Raw genomic sequence first — 17,225 nt, 5'->3', positions numbered from 1 at the left:
CGGGCACGAAGGGTCCCCACCTGGCCGCCCTTGCCCCTCGCAAAGATGGCGCCCCCGCGCGACGTGGCGGCGCAACTGCCCGCTTCAAAGATGGCGGCGGGGGAGTGGGCGGGGCGGTCCCGCCCCCGGCGGCGGCGGCGCGCGTGCACGGCGCGCGGCTCGGCGGGATGGTTGCGCGGGGGCTGCGCGCGGCGCTGCGCGCGGCCGGGCGCCGGTTCAGCACGCGGCCGGCCCGCGCCCCCGCCATGGACTACCAGGTACCGGTGCGGCGGGAGCGGGACCTCGCACCGGGGCTGCGGGGGCTGCGCCCCGCCGGGCTGCGCGCTGGGGCCCGGGACATCCCACCGGGACGGGCACTGGAGGGCAGCGGCGGCCGGCGGGGCCGGGGCTGCCCAGCGCCGGTGGCCTCTTCCCAAGCTGCAAGGCTGCGAGCTCCGGGGCGGGCGGGGGGTCACGGGGCCGGGACAGCGGGGAGGGCCCGGAATGGTGCGGGCCGCCGAGCGCCCCCCCGCCCACCGGCGGGACTGCCCCCCGGCCACCGGCGGGACTGCCCGTTCCCGCAGCCCCGGGCCTCGCCAGCCGCTGCTCAGCGTCTTGGCGCCTTCCTGCTGGGGACAGCAGGTGCCCGACCGGCACCCCGCAAACCTCCATCCCCGGGCTGACCCCGGCCTGCAGCGGGAGCCGCTCCGGCAGCCGCGGCGGAGGTTGGGGCGTCCCGGGCACACGTGGCTGCCCGGTGTTGCGGGGCCGATGGCGGTCCCGGGGCTGAGGGCCGGTGCGGAGCCCCCAGGGAGGCGGGAGCTGCCCTGTCCCTGCCCCGCGCTCCTCACTTACTGCGGGGACACGGGGTGCAGCTGCTCGGATGGGATGTCCCCACACAGGGGACACGGGCTTGTCCCACACCAGCTCCCCACTGCAGCACACAGCGTTGCAGGGACAGCCCTGTGTCCCCCCGCCGGGGGTCTGGGTGGCACTGGTGACCCGTGGCAGCTGCACGGCCAGGTGCGCACCACGTGCAGGTGCAGCTCCGTTGCTTCGTTTGCGCCATTAATTAAACAGTGGCGGGGCAGGTGTGCCAGCCCTGGAGCGCCGCCCGCTCACACCCACTAACCTTGTCCCATTAGCGCAGGGGAGGGTGCCGGGTGCTGGGCTGCCCCGTCCCCGCCCTGCGGGGCCAAGGGGCACCCGGGGAGGGCCGGACTCCCCCAGATGATAAGTAGCCTGTCCCCGTGACGTCCCTGCAACAGGCACTGGCAGTGTGACATCCCTACAACAGGCGCTGGCACTGCCGGCGTGTCCCCGCGGGCCCATGGCGGAGGAGATGCTGCCGGCTGCGGGCACCGCTGGGGGGATCGAGCGTGATGGGACGGAGCAGGCTGTTCCCCGGGGCTATGGTGGTGAGTGCAGCCCCGAGGCTGCGGGGATGGGTGCCATCCTCACCCCCTCCCCTGGATCTTACCAGGACGCCATCCGGACCCTCAACACCCTGCAGACCAACGCCAGCTACCTGGAGCAGGTGAAGCGGCAGCGCAGCGACCCCCAGGCCCAGCTGGAAGCCATGAGGGGCTTTTTGGAGAGGAGCGGGCTGAAGGTGAGGGGGCAATCCCTGCCCCTGTCCCCACACCCCGACAGCGGTGCCACCACGCTTGGCGCTGGCTGCCGTGGGGGTCTCACGGGGTGGTTGACCTCCGGCAGGTCGAGGACCTGGATCAACTGAATATCATCCACGTCACGGGGACGAAGGGCAAGGTGAGGCGGTCGGGAAGTGCCGCAGGGGCAAGGGGGGGCCACCGGCATCTCTGGCTCTGTTTGCTCCTGCCCTGGCGCCGGGGGTTAATGCTGCTCTCTGTCCAGGGCTCAGCATGTGCCTTCACCGAGTGCATCCTCCGTGGCTACGGGCTAAAGACAGGCTTTTACAGGTGGGCAGGGGGGGTCAGGAGGGTTGGGGGAGGAAGGTGGTGCTGTGCTTGACTGTGCCCCCCCCGCCCCCTCAGCTCCCCTCACCTTGTCCAGGTGCGCGAGCGGATCCGCATCAACGGGCAGCCCATCAGCAAGGAGCTCTTCAGCAAGTACTTCTGGCTTGTCTACAACCGCCTGGAGAAGACCAAGGTAGGGATGGTGGGTGCTCGCGGGGGGGTCTCCCTTCCTCGGGGACATCTCCCCAGCGCCATGTGCCCCAGTGTCGGTTGGGGACACCCTGTGCTGTCCCCTTACGCCCGCTCTGCCTGGCAGGACCCAGCACGCAGCAGCATGCCGGCATACTTCCGATTCCTCACCATCATGGCCTTCCACGTTTTCCTGCAGGAGAAGGTGGGTGTTGGTGGCCACCAGCTTGCAGTGGGGACAATCAGGTTGGCAGGGACCTCAGGGCAGGAGGGGTGACATGGGGCAGAACTGGCTTCCATCAGGCTGGACCTGAGGGACACTGTGGTGGGTGGATGGTCCCCCCATGAGTGGAACATGTGTTCAGCCACAGGTTAAGAGGGGCGGTGACAAGGACCTGGCACCACCTTTGTCCCCAAATCCGCGGGGACGAGTGCTGCCAGTGGCCCTGTGACAGCTCCGCTGTCCCCAGGTGGACCTGGCGGTGGTGGAGGTTGGTATCGGCGGCACCTATGACTGCACCAACATCATCAGGTAGGAGCTGGGGGGTCCGAGCCCGTCCCCTAGGGCCGCTGGGGCCTGGTGTCCCTGTGGTGGGGGGACAGCGGGGACACTGCCACACTGCATCCCCAGGGCACCAGTGGTGTGTGGGGTTTCCTCCCTGGGCATCGACCACACCAGCATCCTGGGGGACACCATGGAGAAGATCGCCTGGCAGAAGGGGGGCATTTTTAAGGTAGGCGGATCCAATCCTCCCCCTGCTCACGGTTTTGGGGTGCCTTCCCCCATCCCCCTGAGCACCCCCATCCTCCACAGCCTGGTGTGCCGGCATTCACTGTGGCGCAGCCGGAGCGGCCGCTCGAGGTGCTGAGGGACCGAGCCCGGGAGCGGGAGGTGAGTGCAGTGACAGGGAAGGGGGGTGACACGGAGGGTACCCCATGGCGGGGGGCTCAGCCTCCTCTCCCTGCAGTGTCCCCTCTACCTCTGCCCGGAGCTGGACGCCTTCGAGAGGGATGGCCAGGCGCTGGAGCTGGGGCTGGCGGGTGCCCACCAGCGCTCCAACGCCGCCCTGGCCTTGCAGCTGGCGCGGACGTGGCTGCAGCGCCGCGGCTGCTGCGGTAAGGCGGGGGAGACGGGGATGGGGGGTTGGACACCGCTGCTGTCCCCAGCGTCTTAGCAGGGTGCCTGTCCCCCCAGGTGTCGGGGAGCTGAAGGATGTGCCTCTGGACGCTGAGCTGGTGGGGAGGCCGGTGCCGCCGGCGCCCACCTTTCGCCCCACCGATGCCATGATCCAAGGTGTGGTACGGCCGCGCCGGGACCCCCATACCCTGCCACGTCGCAGGGCTTGGGGGGACCATGCTGGGCTGGTGCCACCTGCGGCGGAGGGCACAGCCCAGCCTGTGTTTGATCCCTGTGGGGGTCCCGGTACTGGCAGGGGGGTATGGGGGTCCCAGCCATGCCCTATGCCCCCTCCCCAGGTCTGCGGGACACGGAGTGGCTGGGCCGGACCCAGGTGCTGCCCCACGGTGCCGTGACGTGGTACCTGGACGGGGCCCACACCACCAGCAGCATCCAGGCCTGTGTCCGCTGGTTCCGCCAGGCTGCCCTCAACAGGGACAAGCCCCACGAGTAAGGGGGGGACACGATGGGGACACCCAGGGGGGTGCGGTGGTGGTGCTTGGGGTCCCCATGGGGCATGGACCACCTGCCCTTTGTCCCCACAGCGGCTCCGAGGTGCGTGTGCTGCTCTTCAACGCCACAGGGGACCGGGACACGGCGGCACTGCTCAAATTGCTGCTGGTGAGGTTTAGGAGGGCGATGGGGGGCTCTCTGCGCCCAGACGCCTGGGTTCTCTGCCTGTGCTGGGACTGGCTTTGCTGTGGGTGTGGGGAGCTGCAAGGTGCTGTCTGTCTGTCCATCTGTCCATCTTGCTGTCCCTGGTTGTACTCCAACCCTCACAAAGGTCTCGCAGCCCTGGGTGCAGGGGGGACTCGGATTGCCCCCAGACCAAACCCCTGTAACCCCAGTGGAGTGGGACTGATCACAGCCGAAGTCCTTTGGGAGGGTCCCAAGGCTCCCCATGGTGTTAACCCCTTCTCCCTGCAGCCCTGCCACTTTGACTACGCCGTCTTCTGCCCCAACTTCACAGAGGTGTCCATGGCCAGCAACGCAGGTGAGTCCTGGGGAGTCCAGCCGCCCCCATCCCCAACCCCTCCTAATCCCTGACCGCCATCCCCATCCCTCCCAGACCAGCAAAACTTCAACGTGACGCTGGAGAACGCCCTGACCCGCTGCCTGGACAACCAGCAGACATGGACCCGGCTTCTGGAGGAGAAGGGGGGACAGGACCCCTGGCTCCCAGCCCCTCTGCGGGCAGGGGGGCTGCTGCAGCCAGCCCCCACCCGAGGGACCCTGCTCCTGGTCCCCCCGGCCCCACGACCCCTCAATTCCCCAGCCCTCGTCTTCCCCTGCCTGGCCCAGGCGCTGCGGTGGGTGGCGCAGGGCCGGGACCCCCAGCTGGCAGCCCCCGCTGCCACGGGCGCCCACCAACCCCCAGCCGCCAGCAGCGGGGCCGTGCTGCTGCGGGAGGCGGCCGCCATCCATGTCCTGGTCACCGGCAGCCTGCACTTGGTCGGGGGGGTCCTGAAGCTGCTCGACCCCACACTTTCCCAGTAAATGCGAGGGGCTAGGGCTTTGCTCCTCTTTGCACTTGAAGTGCCGGTTCTGCTGCCGATGATGCTCGGAGGCGGCTGGGGCGGGGGGATGTGGGACCCCCAACCCGATCCCAGCTTGGCCCTTTTTACTCCAGTGCCTTTTGCCTGTGCCCTGCCTGGGGACACTGGCCATGGGGGGGATGCTCCTGGTCCCCAGCCCACCTTGGGAGGGCCCTGGGGGGGCTGCCCCAGACTGTGCTGGGGTCCCAGTGCCCAGGGGGGTGGGCAGTTTGAGGGGGGGGTGCGGTAGGTGGGAGCCTCAAGCCATGGTGAGGGTCGGAATCAGGGTGTGACTAATTTAACGTAGGGGAGATTTTTATTATTATTATTATTAATAAGAGTTTGTAACTTGGATAGGGAGCTGGGGGGCAGTTTCCTCCCATCACCCTGTGGTGGGGGCAGCAGCCCTGTACCCCCCCCAATAAACCACTTGCTCTCCCAGTGGTGCCCGCTGCCTTCTTGGAGGGATGCGGGAGGGGCATGAGGATCACCCCAAATGCTGGGGCATGTCCTGGGGGCACCCATTTTTGCCCCACCCCCCATTTGATGGGGAGCCTTGGGGGGCCTTTGGCAGTAGCTGCTCTATCCGCCTCCCCGGTGCACCCAGCATCGGGGAACTCCTGGGTGGGGCTTGCAGGTGCCCCCCGCCCCAGCACGGGCTGCCCTCGAGGGGCCAAAGCATTCACTGAATGAGTAACGGAGGCCCCCCTCTGGGCTCGGCCTGAGATTTGCGGCAAAAAAAATGGCTTAATGGGGTTGGGGCGGGTCCCCAAGTCCGGTGGCCTGGGGCTGAGTGGGCTCGGGGGGGCCCAGGGGGGTCAGGCCATGCTGCTGGTGGAGCAGGGGGTGCTCTGGGTGCTGCCGATGCTGTGGTTGGTGCTGCTGCTCTCCGACGCTGGGGCCGTGCTGGAAACCGGCTGCAGTTTGGAGATGGGACCTGGCTCACGCCGCCCGCCGCGGGGAGAAACGCCGAGGGGAAACCAGACTCAGGGCGGCTGGCGGGGGCCACGGCTCATCCCCACAGGACCCTCCAGCCCCCCCCATGCGCAAACCCTCCTGGATTGCTCCCCAGCTGCCCTCTGAGCCCCCAGGAAGGAGATGGGCACAGGTGACCATAGTGGCACTGTGAGCAAGAGGGAGGGCAGGTGGCGAGGGGGACCCCAGGGCAGTGGAGGGGACCCCAGGGCGCTCTGGCCACCCCAAGTGGTGTAATTACCCCCCCGGCATCGCCAGGAGAGCTGTGCAGATGATGGTGAAGCAGGAGCTTGGTCCCTCGCTCACCCACGCGGCCGGATGGCTTTGGGATGGTGTGGGGAACATGGGCAACCCAGCAGGGGACTTGTGTGTGGCTCCCCCATCCCACCACGGGTGTTCCCAGGGGTGGGGGGTACTCACGGGTGTGCGAGTAGATGTACCAGAGCCCGGCGGTGAGGAGAGCCCCGATGAGGAAGGCGCCGAAGGTGATGCCCAGGACGGCGGCCAGCCCCAGCCCACGGTCTGCGGGAGGACGAGGCCATCAGTATCACCACGCTTCAGGGAGGGGGTGTCCCCTTCCCACCTCCATTCCCACCCCAGCCCTCTCCCCTGTCCCCAACTCACTGTTGGGCAGCTGCCAGCCATCCTTCACTGTCACCTCCAGGACCTTCTCAAAGATGGTGTTGTTCTGTGGGGGAGGCTGGGGTGAGACGGGGGGAGGACAGGGCTGGGGACCAGGGATGCTGCTCCTGGCCAGGTGGCAAAGCCTGGCGGTTGGGGACAAACCCAGCAGGCTGGCACCAGTGATGGTGAGGACCAGCATGGTGGCATCACGGCATGGCGGGGGGCGTTACACTGACCTGCAAACCAGCCTTGCACTTGAGGGTGGCGGAGAAGGGGACGCGCCCGCCCTCCGGGATGGCGTAGGTGAAGCGGAAGCGCCAGATCTTCCTCCCGCGGCTGCTGGGGGGCCCCTCCAGCATGGCCACCCCCGCGCCCCGCGCCTCGCCGCCCTGCAGCAGCAGCACCGGCTCCCGCCCCGGCGCCGCCAGCCAGCACTCCTTCAGCTGCAGGTCCACCGGGTGGTCCTCCCACCGCATGGACGCCTGCCGCGGGACACGGGGGACACGCCGTCAGAGTCTCACTGGGCAGGGGACAGCCTGACTCTCTGAGCTGTGATGCCAAGCCAGCGGTGGTACCTGCACAAAGGTTTCCTTGTTGATCTCCAGCTCTGTCTGCGGGGCCTCGAAGGCGGCGGTGGGGAAGAGGCGCAGGAAGAGCTCCCGTGGGATCTTGCACTGGAAAGCCACCTGCGAGCGGGGACAGTGCTGAGGCCACCCTGGCACTGGTGGTGGCAGCAGCACCCTCCTCCTGCGGTCCCACCCCGGACCTGCCGGGAAACCTGGCTCTTACCCGCACGCTCCGGAGCACTGTGCCCTTGGCCAGGTTGAGGATGAGCTGTGAGAAGGTGAGGAAGGTTGGGTGAGCCAAGGGCTCCCCTCTGCTGGGGTCTCTTGTGCTCAATGGGAGGGGATGGGGTGGTCCCACCCTGGGATAAGATAGGATGGATTGAGATGGGATCGTCCTGCCCTGGGATGGGATAAGGGGGTTCCACCCTGGGTTGGGATGGGACGGGACAGCGGGGGTCCCGCCTGCACCCCCCAGCACCCAGTCGCAGTGACAGGGCTCAGCCCTGGGCCACAGCAGGATGTTTCCAGCCACACGAATCAAGGAGGTCCCAGTGCAGAAGCCCCCACCAGGTATCACTGAAGCCCCACATGGGGTGTCAGCGGATCTGGGGGCAGCACCCCCGCCAGCCCCCTCACCTCATTGTTGGCATGGCCTCTGCTCTCCAGCGAGGTGCCGCAGTGGCTGAGGGGGGTTTTCAGCATGAAGTGAGTGGCGTTTTTCTCTGCCTGGCAGCTGCTGTCCCGCAGGGTGATGTTCACCACATCCTTGATGGGCTGGGAGAAAAGAACCTGGTGGTCACCCACTGGCTGGGGACAGTCCCGTGCCACCCACCCGGGGCACCCAGAGCACCCCTGGGTGATGCTGATGGGTAGCAGGACCCCCTCCCCAGCCCTCACCTCCAGGTGGGACCTGGCAATGATGATCTCCATAGTTTCATCTGTGCACTTCCAGGGCTGGAGCGTGAGCAGCAGCATGCTGGGCAGTGAGTATGCGGTGGGGGCCGGGGGAGTGGGTGTTGTGGGTACCCTCCTGACTGCCTCTGTGGGATGGGGAGATGGGGTGCTGAGCGGGGGCGGTGGGACCCCCCATCACCCTCATCCCCAGGGCGCCGGGGGCCTCACCGTGCTCCTGGATCTCCAGGCTGACACGTGCGCTGGTGGGGATGACGGAGTAGGAGGCGACGATGCTGTAGTTCTTCTCGAAGGCTTTGGCGATGAGGCCCCGCTCCGTGTCGGGCAGGAGCTCCCCGGGGAACGGCAGCGAGGAGATGGGCGCGATCTTGTAGTTCCCGGAGGCCTGGGGGGGGCAGCATGGGGGGAGTGGCTGAGCAGGGATGGGGACAGCTGGGGACACTCAAGGCAGGGACAGCTTCTGGGGTGGTCTCCGTCACGAGCGCTCACAGCGAGGGGGCTGTCACCTCCCTGTGCCCAATGTCCCCAGGTGCTGTCCTGCCACCCCCCCGCCACCAGCCCCCTTGGCGAGGGCGGGACACACACACACGCATACACACACACGTGTCCCACTCAGCCCTACCATGAACTGGATGTGGCAGTTGTTGACGGAGAGGGACCAGGTGAGGTTGGCCCGGCTCTGCAGGATGAGGAGCTGGTTGCTCTGGTTGCTCGCAGCTCTCTCAGGACAGCTCAGGGACAGGTTCACCTCTGTGACCAGGGAGCTGCAAAACCAGGAGATCCCCCCACCCCAGATCAGCTTCCTGTGCCTGCAGATCCTGTAGCCCCCTCGAGATGGGGGGGGCTCTGCCTGTGGGACACCCCAATCCCTTCCCAAGCATCTCTGAGCATGTCTCACCACCTGTGCCACCACGTGTCCCATCACCCATGCCACCACGTGTCCCATCACCCTGCCACTGCCAGCACCACGCGATACCTGGGCTCGGGCTGCAGGCGGATGATGTGGGCAGCCCTGGTGCTCGGGTTGTCCCTGGTACTCTGGGTGTCCCTGCGCGAGCAGCCCTTCACCCCGTGGAAGAAGACCTCGGTCTCAAGGTGCAGCGATGCGTCGAAGTGCTCCTGGGGGACACAGTCTGGCGGGCTGCTGGCGTCTGCAGAGGTTGGGAGGGTCACCAAAGCCAAACTGCGCTCAGTGGGTGGGGAGATGCTTGGGGCGAGGTGACACTGGTCGCCATAGCATCTCCCCTGGGACTGTGCTTTGGCCCAGCAGTTTGTCACCCTTCAGGCATAGGAAGAGCACCGCTGCCCCGCTGTCCCCCCAACGCCAGCCCCCAGCCTCACATACCTTCTCCCAGGCGGAGCTGGACCCAGCGGGGGTCCCGCAGCTCGCTGTAGGACGTGATGCCCCCATAGGTGCCTCGAGCCCAGGCCAGCAGCTGCCCCTCACTGGTGGCCACGGGTGGCTCAGGTCCCAGTGTCACGGTGGTCCCCAGGCTGAGGTGGGCGTCCTGCAGGGCAAGTGGCAGCCTGAGCCAGAGCGAGCAGCGAGGCACATCCCTCCCTGGCATGGGCTGGTGTCAGGAAAGCATGGCAAGTCTTTCCCCTGGCATGGGGGATACGGGTGTAAAGCTAAACCAGGTGGGCATCCCTGGAGCCCCGACCCCATCTTGACTGGGATGTCAACCTGGATAAACAGGGGCTTTTTCTGGGGCACGGGCTGGGAGCGGTGTGGGCGGCCGGCGGCACGCGGGGAGCTCAGCCCACTTTATTATTAGCTGCAAACAAAGCAGGAGGTTTATTTTGCTAACAAAGCGCCCAGCCCCAGCTCAGCTCACTGGAGCCAAATCCCATCCCTGACCTTCCTCCCGCCGGCCGGAGGAAACGGGAGCTTTTTCCAGCCCTGTGCGTCATTCCCTGCCCAGCCAGCCCCGTGCTCAGCGTCACCAGCAGCCACCAAGCGTGTCACCTCCTCCCCAGGGCACCACGAGCATCATCTCTGGGGATGGAGGACCAGTCTCCTCCAGGGACACTTCCCAAAACATCTCCAGGGATGGCCCCAGCCCTGCTGCCCCCCGCAAAGGTTGCGACACTCACGGTGCGGACGAGCAGGTCTGGGCACGAGGAGGTGATGGTGGCCAAGCAGCGGTCACACAGGAGGACAAGTACCGCTGGCTTGGTACAGGTGCCAGCTCGCGGTGTGACAGACACATTCAGTGGAAAGGCAGAGACCTGGGGAGGACAGGGAGAGCATCACCACTGCAGCCACCCTGCCCCAATTGCTGTCACCTCCTTGCCTGTCCCCCCGGTCACCCCACCTGTCCCCAGCACCAGAGGCAGCAGGGACAGCCCTTGGCTGGCCCAGAGCACGAGTCACGCAGGAGGCAGCAGTGGCCGGGTTTAGGGAGCAGGCAGGGAGATGCAGAGATGCCACATGGATGTGTACCCATAGTGGGGGGGGGAGGACACCCCAGCTTTCCCACTCTGGGCACTGGAGCATCCCCACTGCGGGTACCGTGGCATCTCCCACTGACAAACCAGGCACTGGGACATTGCCCTGAGGGTTTCCCAGCCTGGTCCCAGTATCATGCAGCCGCTCCAGGCTTGGGACTGGCTGTACTGGCACACAGGGATGCTGGAGGCAAAGCAGCGGCACGCATCGCTCCCCGCGGCCAGCACTGCCCGGCTGCCTCCAGCCACACATCCAGCTGGGGAAGCCAAAACACCAGGTGATAAGTTTGGCAACCACTACCTGAATCATTGCTGCAAAAGTGCTGAGCCAGGCGGCAGCAGGGAAAACCAGGGCGGGGGGAGGCAGCTGCCAGTGTGGGGCCGGCGGGACGGACCTGTGGGCATCCTGACCTGGCTGTGGCCCTGCGGCCAGCGTGGGTGGCCGGGGACCCCGGGTGGCCCCGTGCGTCGAGGAGGAGCCGGCGGCTGTTTTTCCTGCCTCGTGTTTTGCGGCGCTCCATTGTTCGGCTGCGCGAGCGGCGGGAGCCTCGCCGCTGCCCCGCCGCCGCCTTTCAGGTTATTTTTTTCTTTTTTTTAATGCATCGTGGGGATCTGCTTATAGAAAGCAGCTTCCAGTAATTCTTCTATAAGTGGAGCCGCGTCCCTGCCTGGCTCCCCCATGCGCCACAGGGCTTGGTGCCACTGCTGTGACATCAGTGCGTGTCCCCCGCCGCCGCCGGTGACAACCCTGGGGCACCCCAGCCTTGGCGCCGAGGTGCCAGGGCCAGGTCACACCAGGCCATGGCACAGGGGCCCTTGCAAAACCCACCCTCCCCAGTGGATCCCAGCTCAGCTCCCGCCTCCCCCTGAAAAGCAGAACTGGGAGAGCTGGGAGGTGGTGGCAGGGGGAGTGTGGCGCCAGGCGGCCCAAGTCTGAGCCAAAATCGGGTGCTGGGTTTGCCGGGGCTCAGCCAGCGCCAGGGGAGCCATGCCATGCTGCAGAGCAGTTGTGCAAACCCATGTGCTGGTACAAACTCACATGCTGGTGCAAATCCATGCGCCAGCACAACCCAGCAGCAGTGCCAGCCAGGGATGCTGCCCCAGCCCTGCTGCTGCTCTGCAGCCCCCACCCCCGAAACCTGCCCGGGACACCCACGACACGGTTATCACCCCTTGGCAGGCCATGCAAACGCTGGCAGCCAGGTTTCCACTCGGTCATCATCAAGTGATGTGCTTTCCTCCCTCCATCCTTCCCTCCCTCTCTCCCCGGCGTGGTCCCCATCAGAGCCCATGGCTCTGCCCTGCTCCTGAGCTGGGACCAAGCCACCTCCCCAGAGAAACAGGGGTTCCTGGGACATCCCCTGCAGGGACAGCCCCGGCAGCGGGGGCTGTTAAAAAAGTTGCCTCTAAAGACTTTAAATCCCCATCAGGGCGAGAAATATCCGCAGCTGCGCTGGGAGGGGAAGCTCAGTGAAAGCACCATAGGAAAGGTTAATCTGGGTGCTCTCACTGCTCCTTAGTTAGAGGAAATGGTTTTGACAGCCGAGACACCCTGACAGGCAGGGACAGTGCTGGGGTGACAGTGCTGGGGTGACAGTGCTGGGGTGACAGTGCCATGGTGACAAGCGCCAGGACCCCGCTCGCTCACCTTGGACCACTTGACGCTGAGGACATGGACTTCGCGGTCAGTGCCCACCGAGCTGCTGCTGACACAGCCCCACGGCACCGTGCTGGTGGCGTAGGACAGAGTGATGGGTGGCTCCGCCATCACTGGCTGCAAGTCGCAGCCCTCGGCTCTCCCAGCATCTGGATGGAACACAAGAGACCATCGGTCCCCGTCATACAGACGTGGGGTGACACAACACGGGGAGGGACATGATGTAGGAGGGGGCTGCAATGCAACGCCAGCCCCGGTGCTGCCCCCGTGTCCCCAACACGGCATCACCGCAGCCCTGCCGCTGGCACAGCGCCCGCGGGACCATCTGCTACGTGTTTGCTTGGGGCTCGTCTGCCACTGCTGGCCCCCGCCGTGATCACGTTAATGACCCTTGGATCCGGGCTGGAAAAATCCGCTGTCCTCGCTCGGCACTGCTGCCTGCCAAAACTCGCACCCGGCTGCCCCGAAGGCTGGGGCGGTGGCGGAAACCCCCCCACACTCCCCCATGCCGCAGGAAGAGGGGAAGCTCAGGTATGGAAATGGCCGTAAAGCTCATCCTCTGTGGGCGCCGAGGCGTGAGCTTCGCCCCATCCCGAACCCCCTGCGTGGCGCAGGAGTGAGCGGGGCCAGCGAGCGGCTGCCAAGGGAAATCCTGAGTGCAAACAGCCGTTTGAAGGCCTGATCCTGTAAATCCCCGTTTGCCTCAGCTATTTCCCCTGCCCTGGGCAGCCCTGCTGCGGCCAGGCTGTCCTTGAGCTGCCCCCTGTGCTGGGAGGTGTCCTGAGGACCTGTTTGAACCCATGGGTGTCCCTTGCAGGGGCTGGGCAGGATGGAGCCCCACAGCTGTGGGTGGGGGCTCCCCAGGGGTACACAGTGCCTGGGGTGCTGCGTTCTTTAGAGGTGGTCCCTGAGCCCCATCCCATCCTGGCACCAGCCACCGCGCCAGGAGGTTACAGGACCCCACACCAGGGCTACCCAGCCGCCTCCATGGGGAGCAGGGATGGAGGGTGTGATGCTCCCGTCATCAAGGTTTTGGGATGCAGCAGCCAGCAAAGGGCCACCCATGCCACATCGTGCCCATCACGACATCCCCAGCCTGTGTCTCGCCATCGGGGTGGTGTGACCGCGGCAGCAGGGTCATGGCACAGACCCCCCCCCGGTGACGCTGCCGCGGGCCCACCTATTGTCCGGCGCTTCCTCCCCTCGGCGCGGCGGCCGTGTGGCCGGCAGCATCAGGAGGAAGATAAACAGCCGCTTATCTGGGCGCCACAGGCTGCATCCCTCTTCCCCTCTGCTCCTGCCTCAACGGCACTGGGCACGGCCACGTGGCCGCCGGCACGGCTGGGCAAAGGACGAGCAGCTCGTCACACCTCCGGCAGCATCCCGTGAGGACATCAGGCAGGGCTTGGGGACATGGCCAGGCTCGTCCCCAGTGCAGGGCAGGGATGCCAGCGGAGGGGACGCGGGGCAGTGGTGCCAGCTGGGCACCGTCTGTCCCCAGGGAAGGCAGCAGCGGGCTCCAGTATTATGTCAGGATCAGATAAGGGGGCTCAGCTGGGCCGCCCAGGACGATCAGATAAGGGCACTGTTATTTTTGTACTCCGGGAAAGGGAAAAAAATAAAAAGGAAGAAAGAAAATCCACTTTATGTTTTTCCAGCCGCCTGCTTTCTCCCTCACTTCAGCACAGCCAAGACTGGGATGGTTCAACAACGGCTCCCTGGGGGTTTGGGGACTGGGGGGGCAATTGCTGGGTTTTGGGGAGCAGATCAAAGGCCATGGGCAGAGAGCAATGCCCAGGGGTGCCAGGCTGGGCCAGGGTGGCTCCAGTGGCACAGGATGCCCCATGGGACGGGCAGTGCCGCTCCAGCATCCCGGCATCCGGCTGTGCCGCCTTGGCACTTGTGTAATGAGCCGGCCGGTCTCAGCCCAGGTCAGGAATGAAGATGGACCCTGTGCTGCAAACTTGAGGGGGAGTTGTCACCCTCCGAGCCACCACTGGGTTTTTGGACCATGAGGAGGTGGCATCAGGGCTCAGATGGGATGAGGCTTTGGGGCTGATACAGGCGATGTCATTCCTGTCCCTCTGTAAATCAGCCAGGCACTGAGTGGCCTCTGCCCAGAGACGGGAAGGGAGAACCCAGCACTGTGCTCACCCTGCGGGGAGCAACGCTGGTCCCTGCTGGTGGGGACTTTGTCCCCCCCATCTGGCAGGCTGCTGTGTCCATGAGGTTCCATGGCACTTCACTTGCACTCTGCACCCCCCGACACTGTGCTCACCATGGGCACCTCCAGCCCCACAGGTGTCTGCAGGGGAGAGGCAGCAGCTGGACAAGACATGGCCTGTATGGCACAGCTGGGCAGGACGGGGACCACATGGCACAGCTACATAGGATGGGGACTGTATAGCACAGCTACACAGGACAGGGACTACATAACACAGCAACATAGGATAGGGACGATATGGCAGTCACATAGGATGAGGACTATATAGCACAGCTGCATAGGTTGAAGATGACATAGCACAGACGAATAGGACATGGTCTATATGGAAGAGCTACACAGGACAGGGACCATACAGGCACAGCCATATATGACAGACTGTATACCACAGGTACATAGGACAGAGACTGCATTGCAGTTACATAGGACAGGGACCGTGTGGCACAGCTACATGGGCTAGGGAGTGTATAGCACAGTTAGGATAAGGACCACATTACACAGCAGCACACGACAGGGACAGTATGACATAGCTATGTAGGATGGGGAGTGTATAACACAGCTATGTAGGATGAGGACCATATAGCAGAGCCATATAGGACAGGGACCATATGGCACAGCTACTCAGGATGGGGATCACATGGCATAGCTACATAGGACTCAGCCATATAGCACAGCCATATAAGATGGAGACTGTAAGGGACAAATACAAAGGACACAGACTGCGTGGCACAGCTATGTAGGACAGAGGTGATATTGCACAGCTGTGTAGGACAAGCTGTGTGGTATAGGGACTATACATCACAGGGAGGACAGGGGCTCTGTGGTACAACTAAACAGGATGCGGACCATATGGCGCAGCTATACGATAGAGACTGTATTGCATAGCTACATAGGACCCTGATCTTATTGCACATCTATGTAGGATGGGGATCGCATGGTACAGCCATAAGACGGGGACTGTATGGCACAGCTACGGGAGCCAAGGACCTTGTGGCACAGCTGCGCAGGATGGGGACCGTATGGCACAGCTAGAGGGGACATGGCCCATATGGCACAGCCTCACTGGACAGGGACAGCCTGCCACAGCTGCGGGGCAGTGACCGGGGGTGACAGCAGGCAGGGAGCGGGCGCCGAGCCCGGCAGCAGGGACCCCAGCAGCACCCATCGGCGCTGGCCCCCGTGGTGGCCGGCACGGACTGACCCAGCCGGGACAGGCTGTGCCACTGGCCCCAGCCTCCCCGCTCCCTCCCAGTTCCCTTTCCCTCCACCAGTGACTCGTGTCCCCAGGTCCCCCAGCTCCCTGCCTTCCATCTGTCATGCGTGTCCCCAATTCTGTCCCTCCTTGAAATTCCTCCTGTGGCTTTGCAGGGACCCTGGGGTGGCTTTAGTGCTTCCCTGCCCGACTGCTCCGGGTGCTCACGAGCCCCCAGCTCCGTCCCCATGGCTGACACGGGGCTTTACAGGGTTTTTCCCGTTCCATGTCCCCAGCTCCCTCTGACTCACAAACCCCGCAGTGACAGGAGGCCACGGAAGTCACCCCAGCCCTCCCCGGGTGCCGTTGCCTCTGCCGGGAGCAGCGGCGGTGCCTTCGACACCCGCAAACCCCAGTGACGCAGCCTGGATTTCGGGGGTCCCGGGGAGCGGCAGGGCTGTGCTGTGGGTTCCTCCCTGGGGCTGAGGGGGGTTGACGTTTCCCACCTTCAGGGCTGTCCCCCAACCCCTTCTCTCCCGAGGGGTTCCCAGGGGTGACACTGCCCGTGCCAGCACAGCCGGGACCTCTTCACCCGCAAACCCACCACCCCACGGGGACTCAGACCCCACCAAGCCCGGGCTGCTCCGGGACGGAGTCACCGGTGCGTCCCGCCGGCGGGCGTCCCATCCCAGAGGTCCCATCCCGGAGGTCCCATCTCGGTGTCCCCCCCAGCCCCACTCACCCGGGCGGCCCAGCAGGGCCAGCAGCAGCGGCAGGAGCGGGGCGGCGCGGGGGCCCATGTCCTCCCCGGGAGCCAGCGCCGAGTGCCGGGCGGCGGCGGCGGCAGGAAACCGACTCCCTTCGGAGGAGGGTCCGCGGGCGGCGCGGCTCCGAGCCGGGAGGAAATGCCGCTGGCGGCGCTGGGGCCGTGCCGGCGGCGGGGGGGCGGCGGTAGCCGCCCACAACGTGGGGGGAGATGGGGGTCCTCCCCTCCGGGAGGCGCCGTGCCTCAGTTTCCCCACGGCGCAGTGCAGGGCATCACCTCCGGAGGGGAGCGCTGGAAGTGCCTGGAGCGCCGCGGGGGCACAGGCGCCCGGGGTGGGTGTCCGCAGGGACGCCCCTTGGCTGGCCCTGGTGAGCAGAGGGGTGGGACACGGGAGTTTGGAAGTGACCGGGTGGGGTGTGCCCCCCAAAATGTGTCCATGCACACTGCTGCAGCAGAGCCTGACTCACACAGTTAGGAGATGGTTGCCCCAAGTGATGGTGCCAGGGGTGCCTCATGGCATCCCAACATACAGCCCACATTGCCCCCAGCCAGCACATCAGCCGGGTCACCATGTCGCAGGCCCATGACAGCCCCATGACCCTGGATGGCCAATCTGGGGCCATGGGGCAGGCAGAGGGTACCACAGCACAGCTGCCTGCCTGTACTCTTGGCCAGGACACTGCTGGGGACTGCCTGGACACCCCCGACTGGACACCCCCGCCTGGCTGGCAGGTTTGGGGGTGGGAGGTCCCCAAAGACAGAGCTGCCTGGGTGAGGGGATCACAGTGAAGCACCACCAACGTTGGAGCCATGGGGTGGCTGGGGGCACCCAGGAGACCACCCCTGCACCCCTGTCCCATTCCTCTCGCATGTGCCAGTGGCTGCTGCCCATGGCGAGAGCTCTCACACAACTAATGGTGGGGCTGGGAGCCTCGTTCTGGGGCTGGGTGCAGCCCCCCGGAGGTGATCGCCATCCTCATGGGCAGGAGGATGGCATGGGGACCTGCCAGGGAAGCCAAGGAGGCCTGTTGCCACCAGCCAGGATGT

The 17,225-nt window shown here is 65.6% G+C and overlaps 2 protein-coding genes across 2 annotated transcripts; one reads left to right on the top strand and one right to left on the bottom strand.

Annotated features, from left to right (window-relative positions):
- Positions 1-154: 154 nt before the first annotated feature.
- FPGS (folylpolyglutamate synthase) lies at positions 155-4,992 on the top strand. Its single transcript, XM_065648486.1, has 15 exons — positions 155-257; positions 1,463-1,591; positions 1,696-1,749; positions 1,855-1,919; positions 1,995-2,109; positions 2,233-2,310; positions 2,576-2,637; positions 2,737-2,839; positions 2,920-2,997; positions 3,074-3,221; positions 3,301-3,399; positions 3,582-3,732; positions 3,828-3,903; positions 4,210-4,276; positions 4,352-4,992. Exons 1-15 carry the CDS (start codon positions 168-170, stop codon positions 4,777-4,779), a joined length of 1,743 nt encoding a protein of 580 aa, XP_065504558.1. The 5' UTR covers positions 155-167; the 3' UTR covers positions 4,780-4,992.
- Positions 4,993-5,550: 558 nt separating this feature from the next.
- On the bottom strand, positions 5,551-16,263 carry ENG (endoglin). The gene is made up of 15 exons (XM_065648568.1): positions 16,155-16,263; positions 11,991-12,148; positions 9,989-10,123; positions 9,240-9,402; positions 8,871-9,045; positions 8,517-8,658; positions 8,105-8,279; positions 7,880-8,022; positions 7,619-7,756; positions 7,206-7,250; positions 6,992-7,102; positions 6,653-6,898; positions 6,417-6,480; positions 6,213-6,314; positions 5,551-5,754 (listed from the first exon to the last, which is right to left on the bottom strand). The coding sequence occupies exons 1-15, from the start codon at positions 16,210-16,212 to the stop codon at positions 5,636-5,638; spliced, it is 1,974 nt and encodes a 657-aa protein (XP_065504640.1). The 5' UTR covers positions 16,213-16,263; the 3' UTR covers positions 5,551-5,635.
- Positions 16,264-17,225: the final 962 nt, after the last annotated feature.

The sequence above is a fragment of the Caloenas nicobarica genome, chromosome 19 (assembly GCF_036013445.1).
Source record: "Caloenas nicobarica isolate bCalNic1 chromosome 19, bCalNic1.hap1, whole genome shotgun sequence".
Taxonomy (NCBI): Eukaryota; Metazoa; Chordata; class Aves; order Columbiformes; family Columbidae; genus Caloenas; species Caloenas nicobarica.
Note: the sequence above shows the minus strand (reverse complement) of the source record. Positions and strands in the feature narration are given on the sequence as shown.